The sequence below is a fragment of the Cryptosporidium ubiquitum genome (genome assembly GCF_001865345.1).
Source record: "Cryptosporidium ubiquitum isolate 39726 chromosome Unknown contig_9, whole genome shotgun sequence".
Classification (NCBI taxonomy): domain Eukaryota; phylum Apicomplexa; class Conoidasida; order Eucoccidiorida; family Cryptosporidiidae; genus Cryptosporidium; species Cryptosporidium ubiquitum.
This window is the reverse complement of record NW_021639823.1, coordinates 157,301-174,708: the sequence shown is the minus strand read 5'-3', so window position 1 is coordinate 174,708 and position 17,408 is coordinate 157,301. Positions and strand designations below refer to the sequence as shown.

General features: G+C 27.2%; 7 protein-coding genes across 7 annotated transcripts; all 7 read right to left on the bottom strand.

The window, feature by feature from the left end:
* Positions 1 to 165: 165 nt before the first annotated feature.
* On the bottom strand, positions 166 to 1,516 carry cubi_01695 (uncharacterized protein; the record flags this gene model as incomplete). Its single annotated transcript, XM_029018707.1, has 2 exons — positions 166 to 189; positions 260 to 1,516. The coding sequence occupies 2 exons, from the start codon at positions 1,514 to 1,516 to the stop codon at positions 166 to 168; spliced, it is 1,281 nt and encodes a 426-aa protein (XP_028874142.1).
* Positions 1,517 to 2,969: 1,453 nt separating this feature from the next.
* Positions 2,970 to 4,193, bottom strand: cubi_01694 (uncharacterized protein; the record flags this gene model as incomplete). The annotated part of the gene is made up of 1 exon (XM_029018706.1): positions 2,970 to 4,193. The coding sequence occupies one exon, from the start codon at positions 4,191 to 4,193 to the stop codon at positions 2,970 to 2,972; it is 1,224 nt and encodes a 407-aa protein (XP_028874141.1).
* Positions 4,194 to 5,022: 829 nt separating this feature from the next.
* Positions 5,023 to 6,684, bottom strand: cubi_01693 (uncharacterized protein; the record flags this gene model as incomplete). Its single annotated transcript, XM_029018705.1, has 1 exon — positions 5,023 to 6,684. One exon carries the CDS (start codon positions 6,682 to 6,684, stop codon positions 5,023 to 5,025), a length of 1,662 nt encoding a protein of 553 aa, XP_028874140.1.
* Positions 6,685 to 7,570: 886 nt separating this feature from the next.
* On the bottom strand, positions 7,571 to 9,136 carry cubi_01692 (dihydrofolate reductase-thymidylate synthase; the record flags this gene model as incomplete). The annotated part of the gene is made up of 1 exon (XM_029018704.1): positions 7,571 to 9,136. The coding sequence occupies one exon, from the start codon at positions 9,134 to 9,136 to the stop codon at positions 7,571 to 7,573; it is 1,566 nt and encodes a 521-aa protein (XP_028874139.1).
* Positions 9,137 to 9,604: 468 nt separating this feature from the next.
* On the bottom strand, positions 9,605 to 11,284 carry cubi_01691 (transporter protein; the record flags this gene model as incomplete). The annotated part of the gene is made up of 1 exon (XM_029018703.1): positions 9,605 to 11,284. One exon carries the CDS (start codon positions 11,282 to 11,284, stop codon positions 9,605 to 9,607), a length of 1,680 nt encoding a protein of 559 aa, XP_028874138.1.
* A 283-nt stretch (positions 11,285 to 11,567) lies between these two features.
* cubi_01690 (uncharacterized protein) lies at positions 11,568 to 15,599 on the bottom strand (the record flags this gene model as incomplete). Its single annotated transcript, XM_029018702.1, has 1 exon — positions 11,568 to 15,599. One exon carries the CDS (start codon positions 15,597 to 15,599, stop codon positions 11,568 to 11,570), a length of 4,032 nt encoding a protein of 1,343 aa, XP_028874137.1.
* Positions 15,600 to 16,033: 434 nt separating this feature from the next.
* cubi_01689 (OTU-like cysteine protease family protein) lies at positions 16,034 to 17,103 on the bottom strand (the record flags this gene model as incomplete). Its single annotated transcript, XM_029018701.1, has 3 exons — positions 16,034 to 16,430; positions 16,481 to 16,583; positions 16,650 to 17,103. 3 exons carry the CDS (start codon positions 17,101 to 17,103, stop codon positions 16,034 to 16,036), a joined length of 954 nt encoding a protein of 317 aa, XP_028874136.1.
* Positions 17,104 to 17,408: the final 305 nt, after the last annotated feature.

Sequence of the window (17,408 nt, the reverse complement as noted above, 5' to 3'; positions counted from 1 at the left end):
TAATTGGTGGAGAGGGAGCTCGGCGTTTAAAAGTTTTTGAAAGTTTTGTAGATGAAGGTTGAAGTGCATAGCCAGCAGAAAGTCTACCTAAATTTCTTTTTTGAGAACCTGATGTATTTTTAGTATTTTCGGTATTATCAGTATCACCACACATTTTGTACTTGGTTATACTTCTTTTCCTTTGATCAACTTTTGGTACAGGGCCAATTTTAACATGAGAAATTAAAGATAAACCAGAACACTTAGCTGGCGTGGAGACTCGTGATGATTCTTCCTTAACTTTGGTAGATTCAGATGAATCAACTTCCCTCTGATCACAATTAATCCCAGTTTCAATACAATTATTAGGGCCGGAATTCTCAGTTTGTTTAGAAACCGAATGATTGTTTGCAGGAAAATTAAATGGTTGTTTATATAGCATAAAATTACAAGGTTGTTGTAAATTAATGTCAGAAGATGACGGTGGCTTTAAAGAAGAAGGAGTTCCAAGTCTCAAATTTGACCCAGAAATCCCTCCAGAACAAGCTGAGGTTTTAACCCGATTAAGACGAGAATTTTCAATTTTTTCCAGGTTAGCTCGTAAAGCTCTAAGCCTGCTTTCAAATGTTGCCATGCTACTAGAAAACGCGAGTTTGTGTGATTTAAGAGTACTTTTCCGAGAGAATGAATCAGAATCAGAACTGGACTCGGTATAAACTGTGTCATATTCGTGTTCTGGAGAACAATTTCTATTTTCATCAGAAGAAACAGAATCAAATGAATCGGAATCAGAATCAGAATCAAATGAATCAAAATCAGAACTAGACTCAGTATAAACTGTGTCATATTCGTGTTCTGGAGAACAATTTCTATTGTCATCAGAAGAAATAGAATCAAATGAATCAGAATCAGAATCAGAATCAAATGAATCAAAATCAGAACTAGACTCAGTATAAACTGTGTCATATTCGTGTTCTGGAGAACAATTTCTATTTTCATCAGAAGAAACAGAATCAAATGAATCGGAATCAGAATCAAATGAATCAGAATAATCTGATAAGTCAGCTGGATTTTCATGGCTTGGTCGAGTATTCTTTTCCTGATTAGCTTGTTGATTCATGTTTCTTTCACAACTTTCTTGATTATTGCTCTTTCCACCACGTTCAGGTGAACTATTTCCAAGATAATTTAAGTAAGATTGAGATAATTTAGAAAGAACAGCCTTACGTAAAGCACCCATATTTGGTCTCTCACTTTCAGATTCTGAATCACCAGATGAATCAGACCCAGTTGTATCAATTGAACTTACTGGAGAGATACAACATCTCCTATTTGGTCGTTCATCATCCGATCCATCATTACCTCTTTCTCTGTAGACTGCCTTGGTAAATAACAAAGAAGGTCTAATTTGACTGGGAAAGATATAATATCCATTAGATGGCAAATCGTTAGAAAAGTTACTTAAATATCCATTCCAAGTTTGAAATAAAATAGCTATTTCAAAGATACATGTTACCAAATTTAAAAACACTTTCATATGTTTCAAATATGATTTTTGTTTTCGTAAAATAGATAATAAATTAATAATCTTGCGCGCCAAATATCGTTCATAATAAAGATTTTATAAATTTTTATATTTTTGTAAATATTGTATTTTATCTATTTTTATTTTTATATTTATATCTTGTATAAAATTAATTATTAAATAATATAGGTTTTTTTTGTAAGATCATTTAGCAGAATTTATATTACTAATACGAGTATTATACTTAGTTATCAAAGATGTTGAATCTTTAATTTTGTAAATGGCGGAAATAAAATATATTCAATCAATCCCAATATTTAGCTTAAATACCATATAAAATTAGTGTTTATTTTTTTAAGAAATCCTTTGTATTAATATTTTCTTACAAAGTTTAGGTTTAGTTAAAATTGAATTGAGCCCTTAGATAATGTGAACTTTTGATCCCAATTTTTTAATGTGAAATATCTAGTGACTATAGACGTAGCTAAAGGTTTTTTATACTCAAATGTAAATTATTTAACATTACTTAAAAAGAATATTATTATGTTATTGCTAAATATCCTTGTTGTCTATTATATTCATGTGGTAACTTAAGTGTATTATCTTTAATGTTGTTTAGTATATATTATTACTAATTAGTAAATTTTATAAAAATTAAAAAACGCTATGTTTCATAAATCTTGAAAATGATTGCTTAACTACTAAGAAATACTTTTATATGCCATTATTTAAAATATTTCTACATTAAGAAAATTATATTCATTTGATTTTGTTTATTACATTTTTCTTCTAAGACTTTTTTAACAGAAATTTAGAGGGGTTTTGGGTAATTAAATACAAAAATTAACTTTTTAGTACAAAACTAACGAAACTAAATTAATTTGAATCAAAATAATATTTCGGTAACAAACAAATTTGAAAATGTTCTTGATTTTTTTTCAATAATTACAATCTATTCAAAAAAAAGAAACGGTCAATAGGGTCAAAATTACCAGTAATCTTTTTCAATTAAATTACTTTAGAATTCTTAATGTATTAATATCTCCATTTATAATTAAATCGATCTGAGTTCGAATCAACGCGTAATTAGTTTAAAAATTATTCATTTAATTGATTTTTGGAAAAATGATGAACTTATATTTCAAATATTTCCTTAAATAAAGATTGATTAATGTAACTGTTAATAAAAAAATTCGGATTTTAAAAATGAATTTGATTCAACTTTAATAGTATATTCCATATTAAAATAATATTCTTAATAAATTAATTATGGGCATCATGGTAAAATTATTTATATGAATAAAGTTTCATAAAAGCTTATTAATTTTTTATCAATCACTCTAAAAATCAAATACGTTTGATCAGAGATTTACATTAATAAAACCACTAATATTTATCTTGAAAATTCCTACGAGTAAAAATATTGTTTAAAAAATTGATCTGAAACCCTATAAATTTACTTAAACTAAAGAAATGAGTACTTTGATCTTAAAGAAATCTTCGTTTCTCTGGATCTGCTCTTTGACCTTGTCTTCGCTTTCCTTTGGTAATCTGTATAATTAACAATTCCATTTAAAACAGTATATTTGTCTTTCAAAAGAACACAATCATTGAATTTTGACTTAAAATTACTGATATCTAATCCATATAAGGTCATTATTTTACTTTTTACACTATAAAATACATTAGGATCATTAATTAATAATGATATACATTCTGTAATAGAAGACCCAAATCTACCAGCTACCTTTAAAATATCTATTGAGAGTAATACCTCTGCTGCCGTGTCCATTCTTGACCCAAAAAACAACGTCAATAATTTATAATCACTTATTCCTGCCCCATTAGCAGCAAGTTCCAGAATTGACAAGCAAAACTTAAAACCTAACTCTTCGACTGAAATCATTTCAGTGTATATAGGGTTTTTAATATTTTGGGTTTCAGGGGAAACAGGATATTTTACATTAGAGTATTGATAGCTAACTGCTTTAATCTTGTTTAATAATTCTGAAATGTCATTCCCACCTAAATAAATTAATATTGAACCCAAATTATGTTCATTTTTCATAACTTTTATGAAACTCAAAGAAAATGAACTAAATACCAGTTCCTTGTAAGAACATATTAATAAAAAAAGAAGAAATCCGGAAATCGTATGTTTGTAATCACCATTAAAAATCAAATAAATCATTGCTAATACAGTTTTCATTCTGTAGCAATTAAATTTACTTGTATTTCTCACAAATTTTGTGACCATAGCTTCTAAAAGCTCACGATAGCCATTGTAATCACTAAGAACTTCTCTTTTGATGCTCACTTGGTTATTAATATAGTGTCGAACTATCCTGTTTTTGTGTATCATGTGGTTTGGGTTGTGTATACAATTTAAATATGTTATTATAGCTAAAACTATTTGTTCGTGTGAATTCATTTCATGCAAATCAAACCAAAATCTAGTACCTATTAGATTATTTAGTCCAACCAAAAAGAAATCTATTTCAATAATAACTAATTCTTCCGATAATAATTTAATGCTAGCTTCTTCCTGAATACTAATTTCTTCATTGTTATAGTTTGGTTTTCCATAAAACTCTAGGAATTCTTTTTGTTCTTCAGATTTAATCAATTCAAAAAAAAATAGTAAAAAAGTTGTCAAAAAAACAACGAAATGAAGTTTTTTAGTTTTCATTCCATATATTTATTCAAAATATTGTCTTCTTTTAATTGTATCTAACAAACAAAATTCTATTTTATTTTACTTTAGCTCAAATGAATGAAAGTATTTGTAACTTAATTTTAAATTGATTAATAATTATATAATAAAAATAAAATTACTTTCTTTGTTTGATTTGTTATCATAAAATGACTTTTTAATGATTGAAATTTATTTGTGTGCAACGACAGTGATGGCAAACTCATTTTTGAGATTTTACCACAAAGAAATTCCTATTTTTGTTTATATTGGATTAATAAAAAACTATAAAATAATAACTATTTATTATGATTTTGTATAAAAACTATTTTAATTATTTAAATTATTATATTTATATATAAATCAATTCAATAGTTTAACATATTAAATCACTGTTGTTATACTTTTTGGTTGGTAATAGGTTGAATAAACTTTAAAAAAACGATTAATGTTAAATTACGAAAGAAATGTTGATAACAAAAATTTTGAAAAAGACATTATTTCTGAAATACATGAATAAGACACAAAAAAAAAAGAAAATAACTTAATTATGTGAATAATCTAATAAGAAAATATATTGAGGATGTAAATGTTTAAATTAGGTTCGAATTCCAATATTAATTCTATACCTACTAAATTTTAATAAAATACTATAAAATTAAAATTAATTATTGATAATTATCATTTTATAATTTTTTATATAACAAAAAACTTTACATGCCAATAAAAGATATTCTTATTTAAGCAAAAATGTTGAATTGATTTCTTAAAAAAACTTGAAAATAATTCATTCTCATTTAAATATTTGACTTGAAATAAATACATTTTAATTTAAAAATGGATATTTTAAGTTTAATTTAACTTTATGACGATTAATTGTTTTTATAATACTCTTTTCTTGAATATCAGTATTTCTGCGAATTCCAAGAAGTTCATTAAAACCTTCTTTAATTTCAAAACAATAATTGAACTGATTTTTCAAATTTTTAAGATCTAGGTTATGTAATTCTAAAATCCTTTTTTGTATTCTAATGAATGTATTATTATCAAACAGAATGGAAGCTACAACATCCGTAGTAATATAGGTATTTTGTTTTGCAAGCTTGTAAATATCATTTGCTAATAAAACCAAAGGAGATGATTTGAATCTCGAACCAAAGAAAAGAAAAACTTGTCTATCACTAAGTTCGTTTTTACTTAAAATATGTAACTCTAATAATACAAGACAAAGATTTAATCCAAACTCTTCAACATTAATCAATTTAAAATTTAAAGGGAATCTTAGTTGTTGATATTTTTCCATTCCTTGAATTTTAAAATTTGAATATTCATCAAAAAAATTTTTTGTGTAATTAAGAAATTCGGAAAAACTTTCTCCTCCAATAACTGAAATTTTAGCTCCCAAATAATGCTGGTTTTTTAATACCATAATTAAAGATTCATGAAATTCCATATCCTCTAGCTCAGTATACGAGCAAAGCAGTAAATATAGTAAAAACATATTATAATTAAAGAATAGGTTGTGCTTAAATATCAAATTAATAATTACGAAGCTCAACTTTATTTCACTACATTTTATTTTTTTAGTATTTTGTTTAAATATATTCATTTGATTAAAAACACTCTTCTCATTACCAATACAACTTGGAACTAAATTTCGTTTTATTCTATTAATTTTTTCAAAGTAATATCCAAGATTTAGTGATTTAAAGCCTCTAAAATGAGTTTCTTGTCGTTCAATTGCATTCACAATATCAAAGACGAATTCCTTTTCCAATTTAAGTTGGTTTTTTTCTAGCCAGTAATCTGTAGTGACCAAATTTTTTGAGTTAAACAACCGAATTTCAATTTCAGCTATTAATAATGTTAAGTGATGTTTTAAGATAAATTTTCTAAGTTTAGATTTCTCTGTTTCAGAAAGTTCCTTTTCTCTTTTTAATTTTTTAATTCCTCTAACAGATTTTTTTGCATATGATTTTTTCCTTTTTTTCCCAACTTGTTTAGATGTACTAGGTTCTTCATCAAGACTTGAATCACTTGATGTCTCATTATTACTGTCAGTATCATTTTCACTACTGCTACTGCTGCCACTACTACTATCGTCTTCACTGCTACTACTATTATCGTCTTCACTGCTACTATCACTATCAGTACTAGTTTCGTCACTACTGCTACTGCTATCACTGCTTTTTGTGTTTTTATTATCAGATGAAGAATCACTGTTTTTACTTGGATCTTCACCGATATTGGGAGCATCTGTAAATTTAAATTTTGAATCTATTGAACTAACTAAATGTGGTTCTTGTTCGGTTACAGACATTCTGTCGACTTCATCCTGGTTATATAAATCAAGTTTATTATCACTACTTTTTTCTTTGTATTTTTCAAGTTCTTTTCCTAAAATAAAGTTTTTTTGTATTTTATTAAAAAATAACAGTATTGTTATAGAATAAATTATTAATAATTTTTGTGAAATATTTTCTCTCATTTTTTAAAATTATTTTCAATATTTTAAATTAAAATTTTTCCAATTTTTTGTGTGAATCTAATTAAAGTATAGGTGTATTATACTATCTGTGTGTAACCGTTCCGATATCTTAGATTTAGGTTCTCGAATTACTTAGAACTTAAATTACTTTTATTAGCCTAAGTAATGAATAATATAATTTTGTTTGATTAGGCTCTTTTTACCTTACTTTTTATTAATTACATAATAATTACGATTATTTTTTTTGATAGTAATTCAAATTTGTATGCTAATATATTATATAAAATATTATTTTCTGAAATAAATATGATTAAAAAATCATTCTAATAACTTAATTCAAATGGTGTAATCTTGGGTATAAAGGGCCAATTATTGGAAATCTGATTAACTTTTAATTGAATCATTTTCGTAAAAAAAATAATATATTTTAAATAACCAAACAATATTTTTCATTCAAATAAATTAAGGCACTATTAAAACGTAGATTTTGCAATAAAGTCTTAAAGAAAAAAAGATGTTTGGGCTTAAGAATTTAAACAAAATTGTTGACAAAATTTCCCCCTCTCCCAAGTAATTATGAATATACATTAATTCATTAACAGTTTTAAACACCGATCTTAAAAGTTTGGAACAAAAACATATATAAAAAATCCACAAATTTAAAGATCATGAATTTTAGTAAGATTGAATTACATCATTTAATTTGAATTGGCTTAATAATTCAAATATAGAGAAGACCAGTTGTCAGGTATTTCTAATAACCCAAAAAAATACATAAAACATATTATGCAATCATTCATCCACAATCTAATGAGAAAATTTTGAGAAATATTTATATCTTGTCTATCTATAAAACATAAAGTTCTGAATATTTTAAGGAAATAAATTATACCGCCATTTCCATCTTTATGGGTGGATAAGGACAATATCCAATCAATTGAATGTCCTCCCACACAAATTCCTCAATATTTTCAACCTTTCTTTTAAATCTGAGTTGTGGAAATGGGCGTGGAAGTCTGCTTAGTTGCTCTTTTAATTGAGTCAAATGATTTTCGTATATATGAGCATCACCTATAAAAATAGCGAGCTCACCAGGTTTGTAATCACAAACATGAGCTAACATCATAGTAAGTATAGCGTACGATGCAATATTAAATGGCGACCCTAATCCCAAGTCGCAACTTCTCTGGTATAAATTACAACTAAGACAGTTGTCATTGCTTACATAAAACTGGGAAAGCACATGACAAGGTGGGAGAGCCATTTGAGAGAGAGCGGATGGATTCCAAGCTGTTAGTATATGTCTTCTATCTTTCGGTTTGTTCTTTAAAGAGTCGATAAGCTTTGCCAATTGGTCAACTCCAACTCCGGTGTAGTCGTCATGCATTGTTTTGTATTCACCATTGAAGTGACGCCACTGAAAGCCATAAATTGGGCCTAAGTCATTCTCCTCTCTGTGTCCTAAACCTATTCTTTCCAAATACTCTTTTGAGCCGTTGCCTGACCAAATATAAACTTTTTTTTCTATTAAATGGTTTCCATTAGTATCACCCTTAATAAACCAAATCAACTCCTCAAAAATGGACTTAATTGCAACTTTTTTTGTTGTTAAAAGTGGAAAGGATTCTCTTAAATCAAATCTCATCATCTCTCCAAATATTGAATATGTACTAATACCCGTCCTATTTTCTCTATATACTCCATTTTCCAAGACTCTGGAAAGCAAATCCAAATACTGAAATTCATAGTGTTCCCTTCCGAATCGAATACTTGGAGTATTGTAAATTTCTTCCTTCGGGAATCTATGCCTGTTTCCCATTTTCCTAACCCCGAATATTTCAGTAAGGAGATCAACTGTATCATCGATAGATTTTACTTGGCCTCTAATAGGATCCCCGTAAGATAGAGATTTACCTCCTTTGTTTTCAAAAATCATAAAATCATAAGAAATATTCTTACTACAGAATGTTTGAGACATATATATTGGTAAAAATGTCTCTGGTATTTCTGGGAAATAGGTGTCAAATTCTATATCATCCAGTGCTACTCTAGTTAGGTAGATTTTATTCACATAATTCTCACTTAAAGCTTCCTTGTATATAGATTCTCCACCGCAGATAAATATATTTTCAATTTTATTGTCATTCATAAAAACATCAATTGAATCCTTCAAACTTCTAAATATACAAACATTAGGATCGTCTCCATCTAATTTTAAACTGGAAGAAATAACGGCAATTATTCTGTTTTTTAAAGGTTTTCTTCCAATAGAATCCCATGTTTTTCTCCCCATAATGAGTACATTTTTTTTATTTTCATCGCAATGATTACTAGTTATCTTTGAGAAAAACTTCAAATCTTCAGATATGGCCCAAGGTAGTTGCCCATTTATACCTATTCCCCTGTTCATAACAGAAGCAGCAACAACAATTGAAATATCCTTTTTTTCCATAGTTCAAGATTTAAACTGCAAACAAAAGAATTCAATAACAATTTTTAATTTTAATTTATTTTTTAGTTTATCTCGATTTTTGATTCTACGATGAAGATTTTTTTTATCAAGTTAAATCCCCACATAACGTTGATATTTTGTCGACAGTACATTTTATTGAATTACATGCATCAGTATAATTAATTATTATTTTAAGGAAAAATGAATTATTTGAAATATAATTTTAAAACCAAGGTGATCAATAAAAATCTAATAAGTGATCAACCTATTTTCTGTTAATTTTATGAAAGTAATTTAAGAATATAATATACGTTTTGTATTAAAGTGAACCATAGATAACACATTTAAGAAGTTTCTACCAAAATCTGAGGTTCCAAAATAAGAGTATAATTAATTCAATAGAATTAAGTAATAAAAATAAAAATTAGAATTGAGTTAATTAGTTATTTAAAACAAATAGTGGCTGAGTTAGTGTTTAATATTACAAATAGATTCGTTAGAAACGCTCCATGAAGAGAATGTATACCAAATGACAATAATTGAGGTAATTACTCCAGAAACTATAAGTAAAATGTCCAAAATAAAAATTGGAAGTGAGATTCTCTTTCTAAACAACATTAGGTGGAAGAGTGCGGGAAGAATAATACTGATTGGAACACAAAATATACCTCCAACAAGATTTACAAAGTTTCCGAGCGAGTTGATGAGGAAAAAGGCTGTCATACAGCAAACTACACTCAATATTATCACAATGAGTGAAGGTGCTGCTTTGACTAAGTAATAAGAATAATTTTTCTTGGAGTTTTCAATTTTAAAGGAAATTGATCCACTTGGCTGTCTAAGAAGGATTTTTGAACCTAATTTCGAATTAACAGAATTTGGACTTAAATTTTCCTTTCCAGGGGAGTTTTTCTGAGAAATAATTGGAGTATTTAATTTACTTGGTGTTTTCTGAATGCTAAGTTGTCTAATCTGTTCAGCAGGCACAATAAATTCCACAATTTTATTTTTGTTATGTTTCTTCCAATAATTATCGATATATTTGGTAACAATTTCTTTTACTGGAAAGATCATTAATGGAAATGAAAGCAAAATTGAAATAGCAAAGAAGATTTGACCAGACATTGCTCCAATTGTAATAGGAAGATTTAAAGTAATTGCAGAAAAAGTATGTTTGCCATATCCAAAAGCTGAAACAAAAGTAAATGATACAGTAAGTATAAAAACAAATGTTATTGCAATAAAATATAACCAAGTAAATCTTTTTCTCGCATTGTAATCCGCAATTGACACATAATAAGATATTACAACTGGGCCAGATACCCACAAAAACGCAGCGGTACCGACAAGACCTGCAATCGATTCTAAATTTGTGAAATATGAAATTTCAGCCATATTATTATTTGATATATTTGTTGCTAGTTCTAAAGCTGAGTAGGTGAATACTGTAACAAGGCCAACAAAAAGTGCAATATTTGCCATTATCATAGCTGGGCCTAATGACTGAATCCTACCAAAACATGACATAGGAATATATACAATAAGCTGGATAAAGGTAATTAATGCTGTGCCGTATTCTATATATGCTGGTGCACAATCATAAATGCCAGAAATTACATTTTGTATTGCTTTGGTTACAAAAGTTACAAATACTGCGCAAAATGATAATTGCGTAAATATGATTGAAATGTCAGCCAGAATTTTACCGGTTTTACCCATTGCTGCAAAGGCGATACTTGAATATGTATCATTAACTTCATCAGCGCATTGAAACATAAGAAGAGTGCAAGTTATATTTAATAACCAATAAACCAAAATGAGCACTATACTTACACTGTAACCCGATTTAACAATTGCATAGGGAGCAAAAAGTATCCCTGTTCCAACTGTTGCTTTGACTACTGTTACGAACCCAATCAACATTTGTACCCATATTGCAGACTCTTTAAGTGGAACCTCAACTACTCGAACATTACTAGCTAAAGTATTAGTATGATTTGAACTGGCTAGTGCAGAATTGAGTGAAGATGATTTATTAGAGCCATATTTTAATGATTCAATAATGGATGAACTCTCTTTTGTTTCATTTGTATTACTTTCTAAATCACCTTGATTCCTACTGTTTCTGCTTTTGAACTCTATACTCATATTTGGTTATTACACATAAAACTTAGAAAAAAAAATAATTTATGGTTGATTTAAAATTCGAATTTGATTCTTAACCTTTCAGTTAAAAAGCTATTCTTAAAAAGTTAATCAAAATCTATTATTACTTTATCCCTTAATTCGCAAGATCCCACAAATAAAAATATAAAATTATATTGGCGGGATCCATACTTTAATAATAAAAAAAGAGGCAAATACATTACAAATAGAAAATATTATATTAATAATTAACTTAGATTTCCTATACTTATGGAAATAAACATTTTTAGTTATTCCCTGTTTGTTCTTCAAACATGTTTCTATAGTTATTAAGATTAATAATTCTATTGCAGTATTTTAAAGCATCAATATTGTGTGAAACAATTACCACACAGCAATGCTGGAAGTAATCTCTGATCAGATTTTCAATGGGAACAAGCTTTTGATACTCATAGAAAGAAGTCAGAGCTTCATTTTCCAGTTTGATTTGTGGTTCTATTGTAGGTTCATCCAATAAAATGATTTTGTAATGTTTTTTATTTAATAGTAACCTAATAAAATTCAAATATTTCAAGTGGAAATCTGTCAGCAAAAGGCAGTTTGTGTCTTTAGAGTCTGAGATTTCAACTAAATCAAGATTATTGGTAATTTGTATTTTATTAGAAATTATATTGTAAAATCCTGTAAGTTTTAATACTTGTAAAATTTTATCTTGGTCATGCTCAGAAAATGGATCCAGGTATTTTCTAATTGACCAATTATTTATCTTTAGTGGCGTTTGTGGTACAATACCAATAATTTCTCTTCTCTTTCTTCTAGACAAACTACAAATCTCAACTTCGTTAAATAATATACTGCCGCAAGAAGGAATAACTGTTCCTAAAACACCTTTAATTAAAGTTGACTTTCCACATCCCGTTCTACCAATAATTCCGACGTGCTCATTCGGGCTTAATTCAAGATTAAAATTTTTGATTGCCTTAAATGCTAAATGATTTTTATTGCCAGTAAAATCTGAAACTTGATATGACAATTCTACATTATTAAATTTAAGCTTTAGATTACCATAATTGTTAATTTGTTCATCTAAAATTGCATCTTCAAGTTTAAAATCTTCAAATTTTGTATTTACATTAAGCGGATTATTCGAATATTCCATCATCCTTTCTAGTGAACACATATCTTTTTCCAAAGAAGAAATTTTAATGAAAATTAAATTCAGAGTTTCAGTGAAGGTAATATAAAAATAAATAACATATGCCAATTTTATTGCCATTAAATTGACACTTTCTGAATTTTTTCCTTGAAATAAAATACTGAAAAGTATATAAAATAAATATAAAAAAATAACCAAAGGTCCAGAAAATAACTGTATTCTAAATGAAGCCCATTTAACTACTGAAATTTGCACCATTCTCATTTTAATTATGCCTAATAAGTTTTTACATAATATTTCTCTGTATAAACCATGATTTTTAAAGTCTCTGATAATTCTCCACCCTATTAGTGTTTCAGAAAAAGTATTATTTAAATTTGAACTGATTGACAATATCATCATTTGAGTCGCTTTGTAAATATGAAACAAAGGAAATCCATATAAAATTATGATTAATATTATATGTATAATTGAAAATGGAATAATTATAAGATTAGTAGAAAACACTAAGATTAAATGTATAAATGGTTCAAATAATCGAATCATCACACCAACAATCTTTCGAACTAAAACGTCATCCAATACAAGCAAATCCAAATTAAACCTGTTTAAAATCTTGGAAATGGGTGTAAATGAGTAAAAACTTAATGGAGCTTTTAGCAATGAAATAAGGTAATAGTCGTGTATTTTTGAAGACGATTTTGCTGATAATACGGCTTCTGAGATAAAAGCAAAGCAATCAAGCAATAGCTTTATAATCAATAAAATTTTATAGTAAGTAATGAATAGTTTTCTTGATTTAGTAAATGTGAAGTTGGCTAAATAAATATCCATAGATTTTGTTATCCCTATCTTTAAAATACATATAAATAAAAATATGAAAAAGTACACCTTTCCAATATATTCAAAACAGTAGATATACTTAGAATAAAAACAATCATCAATAATCTGAAATGTTGATGTTTCTTCATTTTTCGTATTAATTAGCATTTCATTATCTACTATTATCTCATCTTTCGACTCAATCATATTATGTTTTTTCTCATATTGATTAAATACATTAATCAAATTTAATCCACTATTCAAATCTATATAATCATCTTTTTTTAAAGAGGAAAATTCTTCCAAGTAGTTTTGAAGTAAATCATTATATGATATTGATCCCTTATCCATTATAATGACTTTTACAGATTTTCCCTTGAGAAATTGAACTTTAGAGGTCAGCATTGAAATATATTCAATACCAATTGTTACTATACAAGATATGTTTGAAATCAAACCACCATTCTCTTTGAATAGATTTTCAAATATCTCTATTGAAGTTTGAATATCTAATGTGGAAAATATATCATCTAATATTATTAGAGTCTTATTTTCTTTTTTTTTTGTTTTTTGTGTATAAAGTAAGTAATAAAGTGTTCTAGCTAAATTAATTCTTGATTTTTGCCCATTGCTAAGAGTTTGATCAGACTCATCTAATTGTCTTGAATCTCCATCTTTCCACATACTGATGTCTACATCAAGCGAGCATGCTTTGATTACTTTTTCATAATTAACTTGATCAAATTCTCTTCCAAATAATATTGCAGATTTAATCGTGCCTTTTGGAAACCAGAAATTCTGTGAAGAATGGAAAATATTGATACTTTGATCTTCTATTGAATAAAATTCATCTAAAATGCGATTAATTAAAAGTGTTTTACCTGAACCTGATTTACCTGAAAGTATATATAATTCATTAATTTTCAATTTCAAGTTACTAATATTCAATTCTATTTTTGAATTATCAGTACATTTCATATTAATTAAGTAGCTTGTCTCAGAATTCTCAGCATCAGATGGATTCATATATTCAAAATTAAAGAGCTCTGAATCGCGTTGATAACCTCCTTTTAAATTTAATTTGTAAATAGATTGTTTCTCTTCAATTAAATTAACCTGATTTTCCCCAACCATTTTATTAGCTAGTGTGTTACTAGAATTTCTTTCAAAAAAGTCCATCATTCTTTTGAAAGATATAAATCCTTCAACAATACTTGAAGCAATATTCCTTGTCGGATTTGTGAGCATATTCAAAGCATGTAAAGTAGAAATCCTTGAAGTAATTGTAATTTCATAAGAATTAGAATTTGATATTTGAGTATAAGATTTATAAATAAATGAGGAAAACAAAATATATTTTGCTATAGAAAGAGCATTATATTCCAAAAAAGTCCCAGACATTAAATATAGAAACCTTGTTAAGTTTGCCTTCACCTCCAATTTTCTTACAGACATTAAATCCTCATAAACGATTTCTTCCCAAAATAGTTGGCGAATTGTCGGTAAAGAAGAAAAATATTCGTAACATTTAAGGATCCTTATATCTCTTAACTTCATAAAATTTCTTTTGTATAGCGATCCAACTATTTGTAGAGTCAAACCCATAAAGTGTAATAATATATAAGTTAATACGGATAAGTTTGCAGAAAGTCCAATATGACTTTTAAGTAATATCCAAACCCCTAAAATTTTAATAGGGGATATAATGAGCTCAATAAATGCTTGTATAAAAGCTTCCAGAGAATTTAAATCTCCAAAAATTACGTTGTGGATATTTGGAGTGTTGTTTAACTCATTCTCTGTTTTATCAGCCAGAGTAAAATGAATTCTTGTTAGATCTTCATATGCTGCTCTAATTATAAATGTTTGCATTTTTAATGACATTTTTGCTATCAAAAAGTTCGTATGAGAGTCCATAAATATCTTAAAAATTTGTAAGCTCAATAAAATGAAACATTGTAACAATTTACTTGATGGGCTAACTATTTCCATGAAACTTTTCAAGGTAATGTTTAGACGTGTTGATAAAAGAACAGTTAAAACTTTAAGAACCACACAAAACATAAACTCTCTCCAAAACATCTCAATAAGTTTTTTACCAATTTTAAAACTTTTTTCATTTTCAATTAATTTATATTGGTATTGAAATAGCAGATTATTCTGAAACTCCAGATCTTTATCTCTTAAATACAGGTTACCCAAGAATGGTATATATGAATTAATGTTAAAAGTACTATCGTTTACATTGGGTACTGTTCCATACTCTTTGATATTATTAATATATTGATTTACCCAAGAGAAAGAAACATACTCAAATAATCGATTAAATTTTTGTTTCATTATATTATAGACATTAATTAAAATGAATCTGGCAAATAACTCAAAAAACGTTTCTTGAAAATGTAATTATAATATAAATTTTGAATTCGAAATTATGATATAACATTTAATACTAAGAAAAAATATTCAGAATGCATTAATTATAGTTTTTGCGGGAACAATAAATAATCAAATATTACTTCAAGAGGCTTAAATAAACTAAATCTGAAAAAAAAAAGAAAAATGAAAAATTTTGAATCAGTAAAATATACTTATTCACAAATAGTCATTTTTTTTTGGTGGTTTATGTAGGCTCTATGTCGTTTTATTCCATTAAAAAATAGATTCTAGAAAAAATGAGTGTAAATAAAAGTAAATATGGGGTAAGAGAGATAAGAATACATAGGAAAGAGATTAAAGAAAGTATTTTGGGGTTCTAGAAACCCATTTTAGAATTAAATACTAACTGTTGAATTGTAATGTGGACCACTTGCAAATAAATGAATATGATAAACTATATATAAAGTATTTCCATTAAAATTATTGCTTTCATCCTCTTGATAGAATTGTTCACCATACGACTCATTTCTATGATTTAATGCCCTAATCACAGTAATGGGGACTTTTAAAGAGTTAGAAAGAGCAACCAATTCAACTTCGCCACCCCATTCATTAGTGCTTCTAATATTATCACAATAATTTTCAAATGTTATGTCTGTATTCTCAACAGAGGCTAGAACAAAAGGCTCCATAGTCTGTTTATTTGATTCAATATAGTCAACTGCAATACTTCTTAATTCTTTTATTGAGTATAGCCCTTTATTTTTGACTTCCAGTTGATGTTTAATCGAGCTATTGGGTATAAAATGAATAATTTAAAAGATCAAATGATTTAAACTTACCCAAAAAGACAATTTCCATCTGCACTAATATTAAAAATCTTCAAATTCATTTCTTTAAGCTTTTTATTGATTACTTCAAGTTCAATTTCGCCTTTTCTATCATCTGTTTTAGATTGGAAATTTCAATAAAAATTGAATATGTTATAATAAATGTATAAATTAAACTTACTGTTAAGTGCACATTCTTCTAAATTTTTCATGTATCTCTGTTCAAGTTCTTTTTGCTTCTTCTTTTTTCGCTTCTCACTCTTAGTCATTTGAAAACTTGCATTGGAGTATAGAGAAGGAATTTCGTTGAGAGTTTCAAGTTTTTCCAACAAACTCGGTTTCTTATTTGTATTGTTATGAACTGTAACTTCATTCTTTTTTTCAAGCGTTTTTATTAATTCCTCTTCTTGTTCTGTATTATTTTCACTAGAGAGCTTCAATAACTCCATCTTATGGGATAGTTGCAGTGATTCAATTTTTGAATTGTATTCTTTGTCAAGCTCTTTTTTAGATCCCTTCTTATTGCAACTAGCAAGTGCCTTCTTCCATTCCTCTTTTAAAGCTTTAATTTCCTGGTTTTGCCTTTGAAGAATTTTTCTTCTACTTGGTTTTCCTTCTTGAGAGTCAGAGTCCATCCTTTAATTTCACTAATGCTTAATTAATTAATAGTAAATTATTGATCCTCTTTATAACATGAAATTTTAGCAAAATCAATAATAGAACCAATTCAAAACTTCAACCTGTTTTTTAGTATTCCTGTCTTTAAAAACTTATAATCCGAGTAAATCTGATATTTTTTAACCTTCAAATCAATTCCAGTTTGACACTTACGAATTCAGTAAGCCAAAAAATGGCGGGCAAATGGTTTAACATCCTCAACATGGGAAAGAAAAAAAAAGTGAAATAAAATTTAAAATAAATATTAAATTAAAAAAAAGGT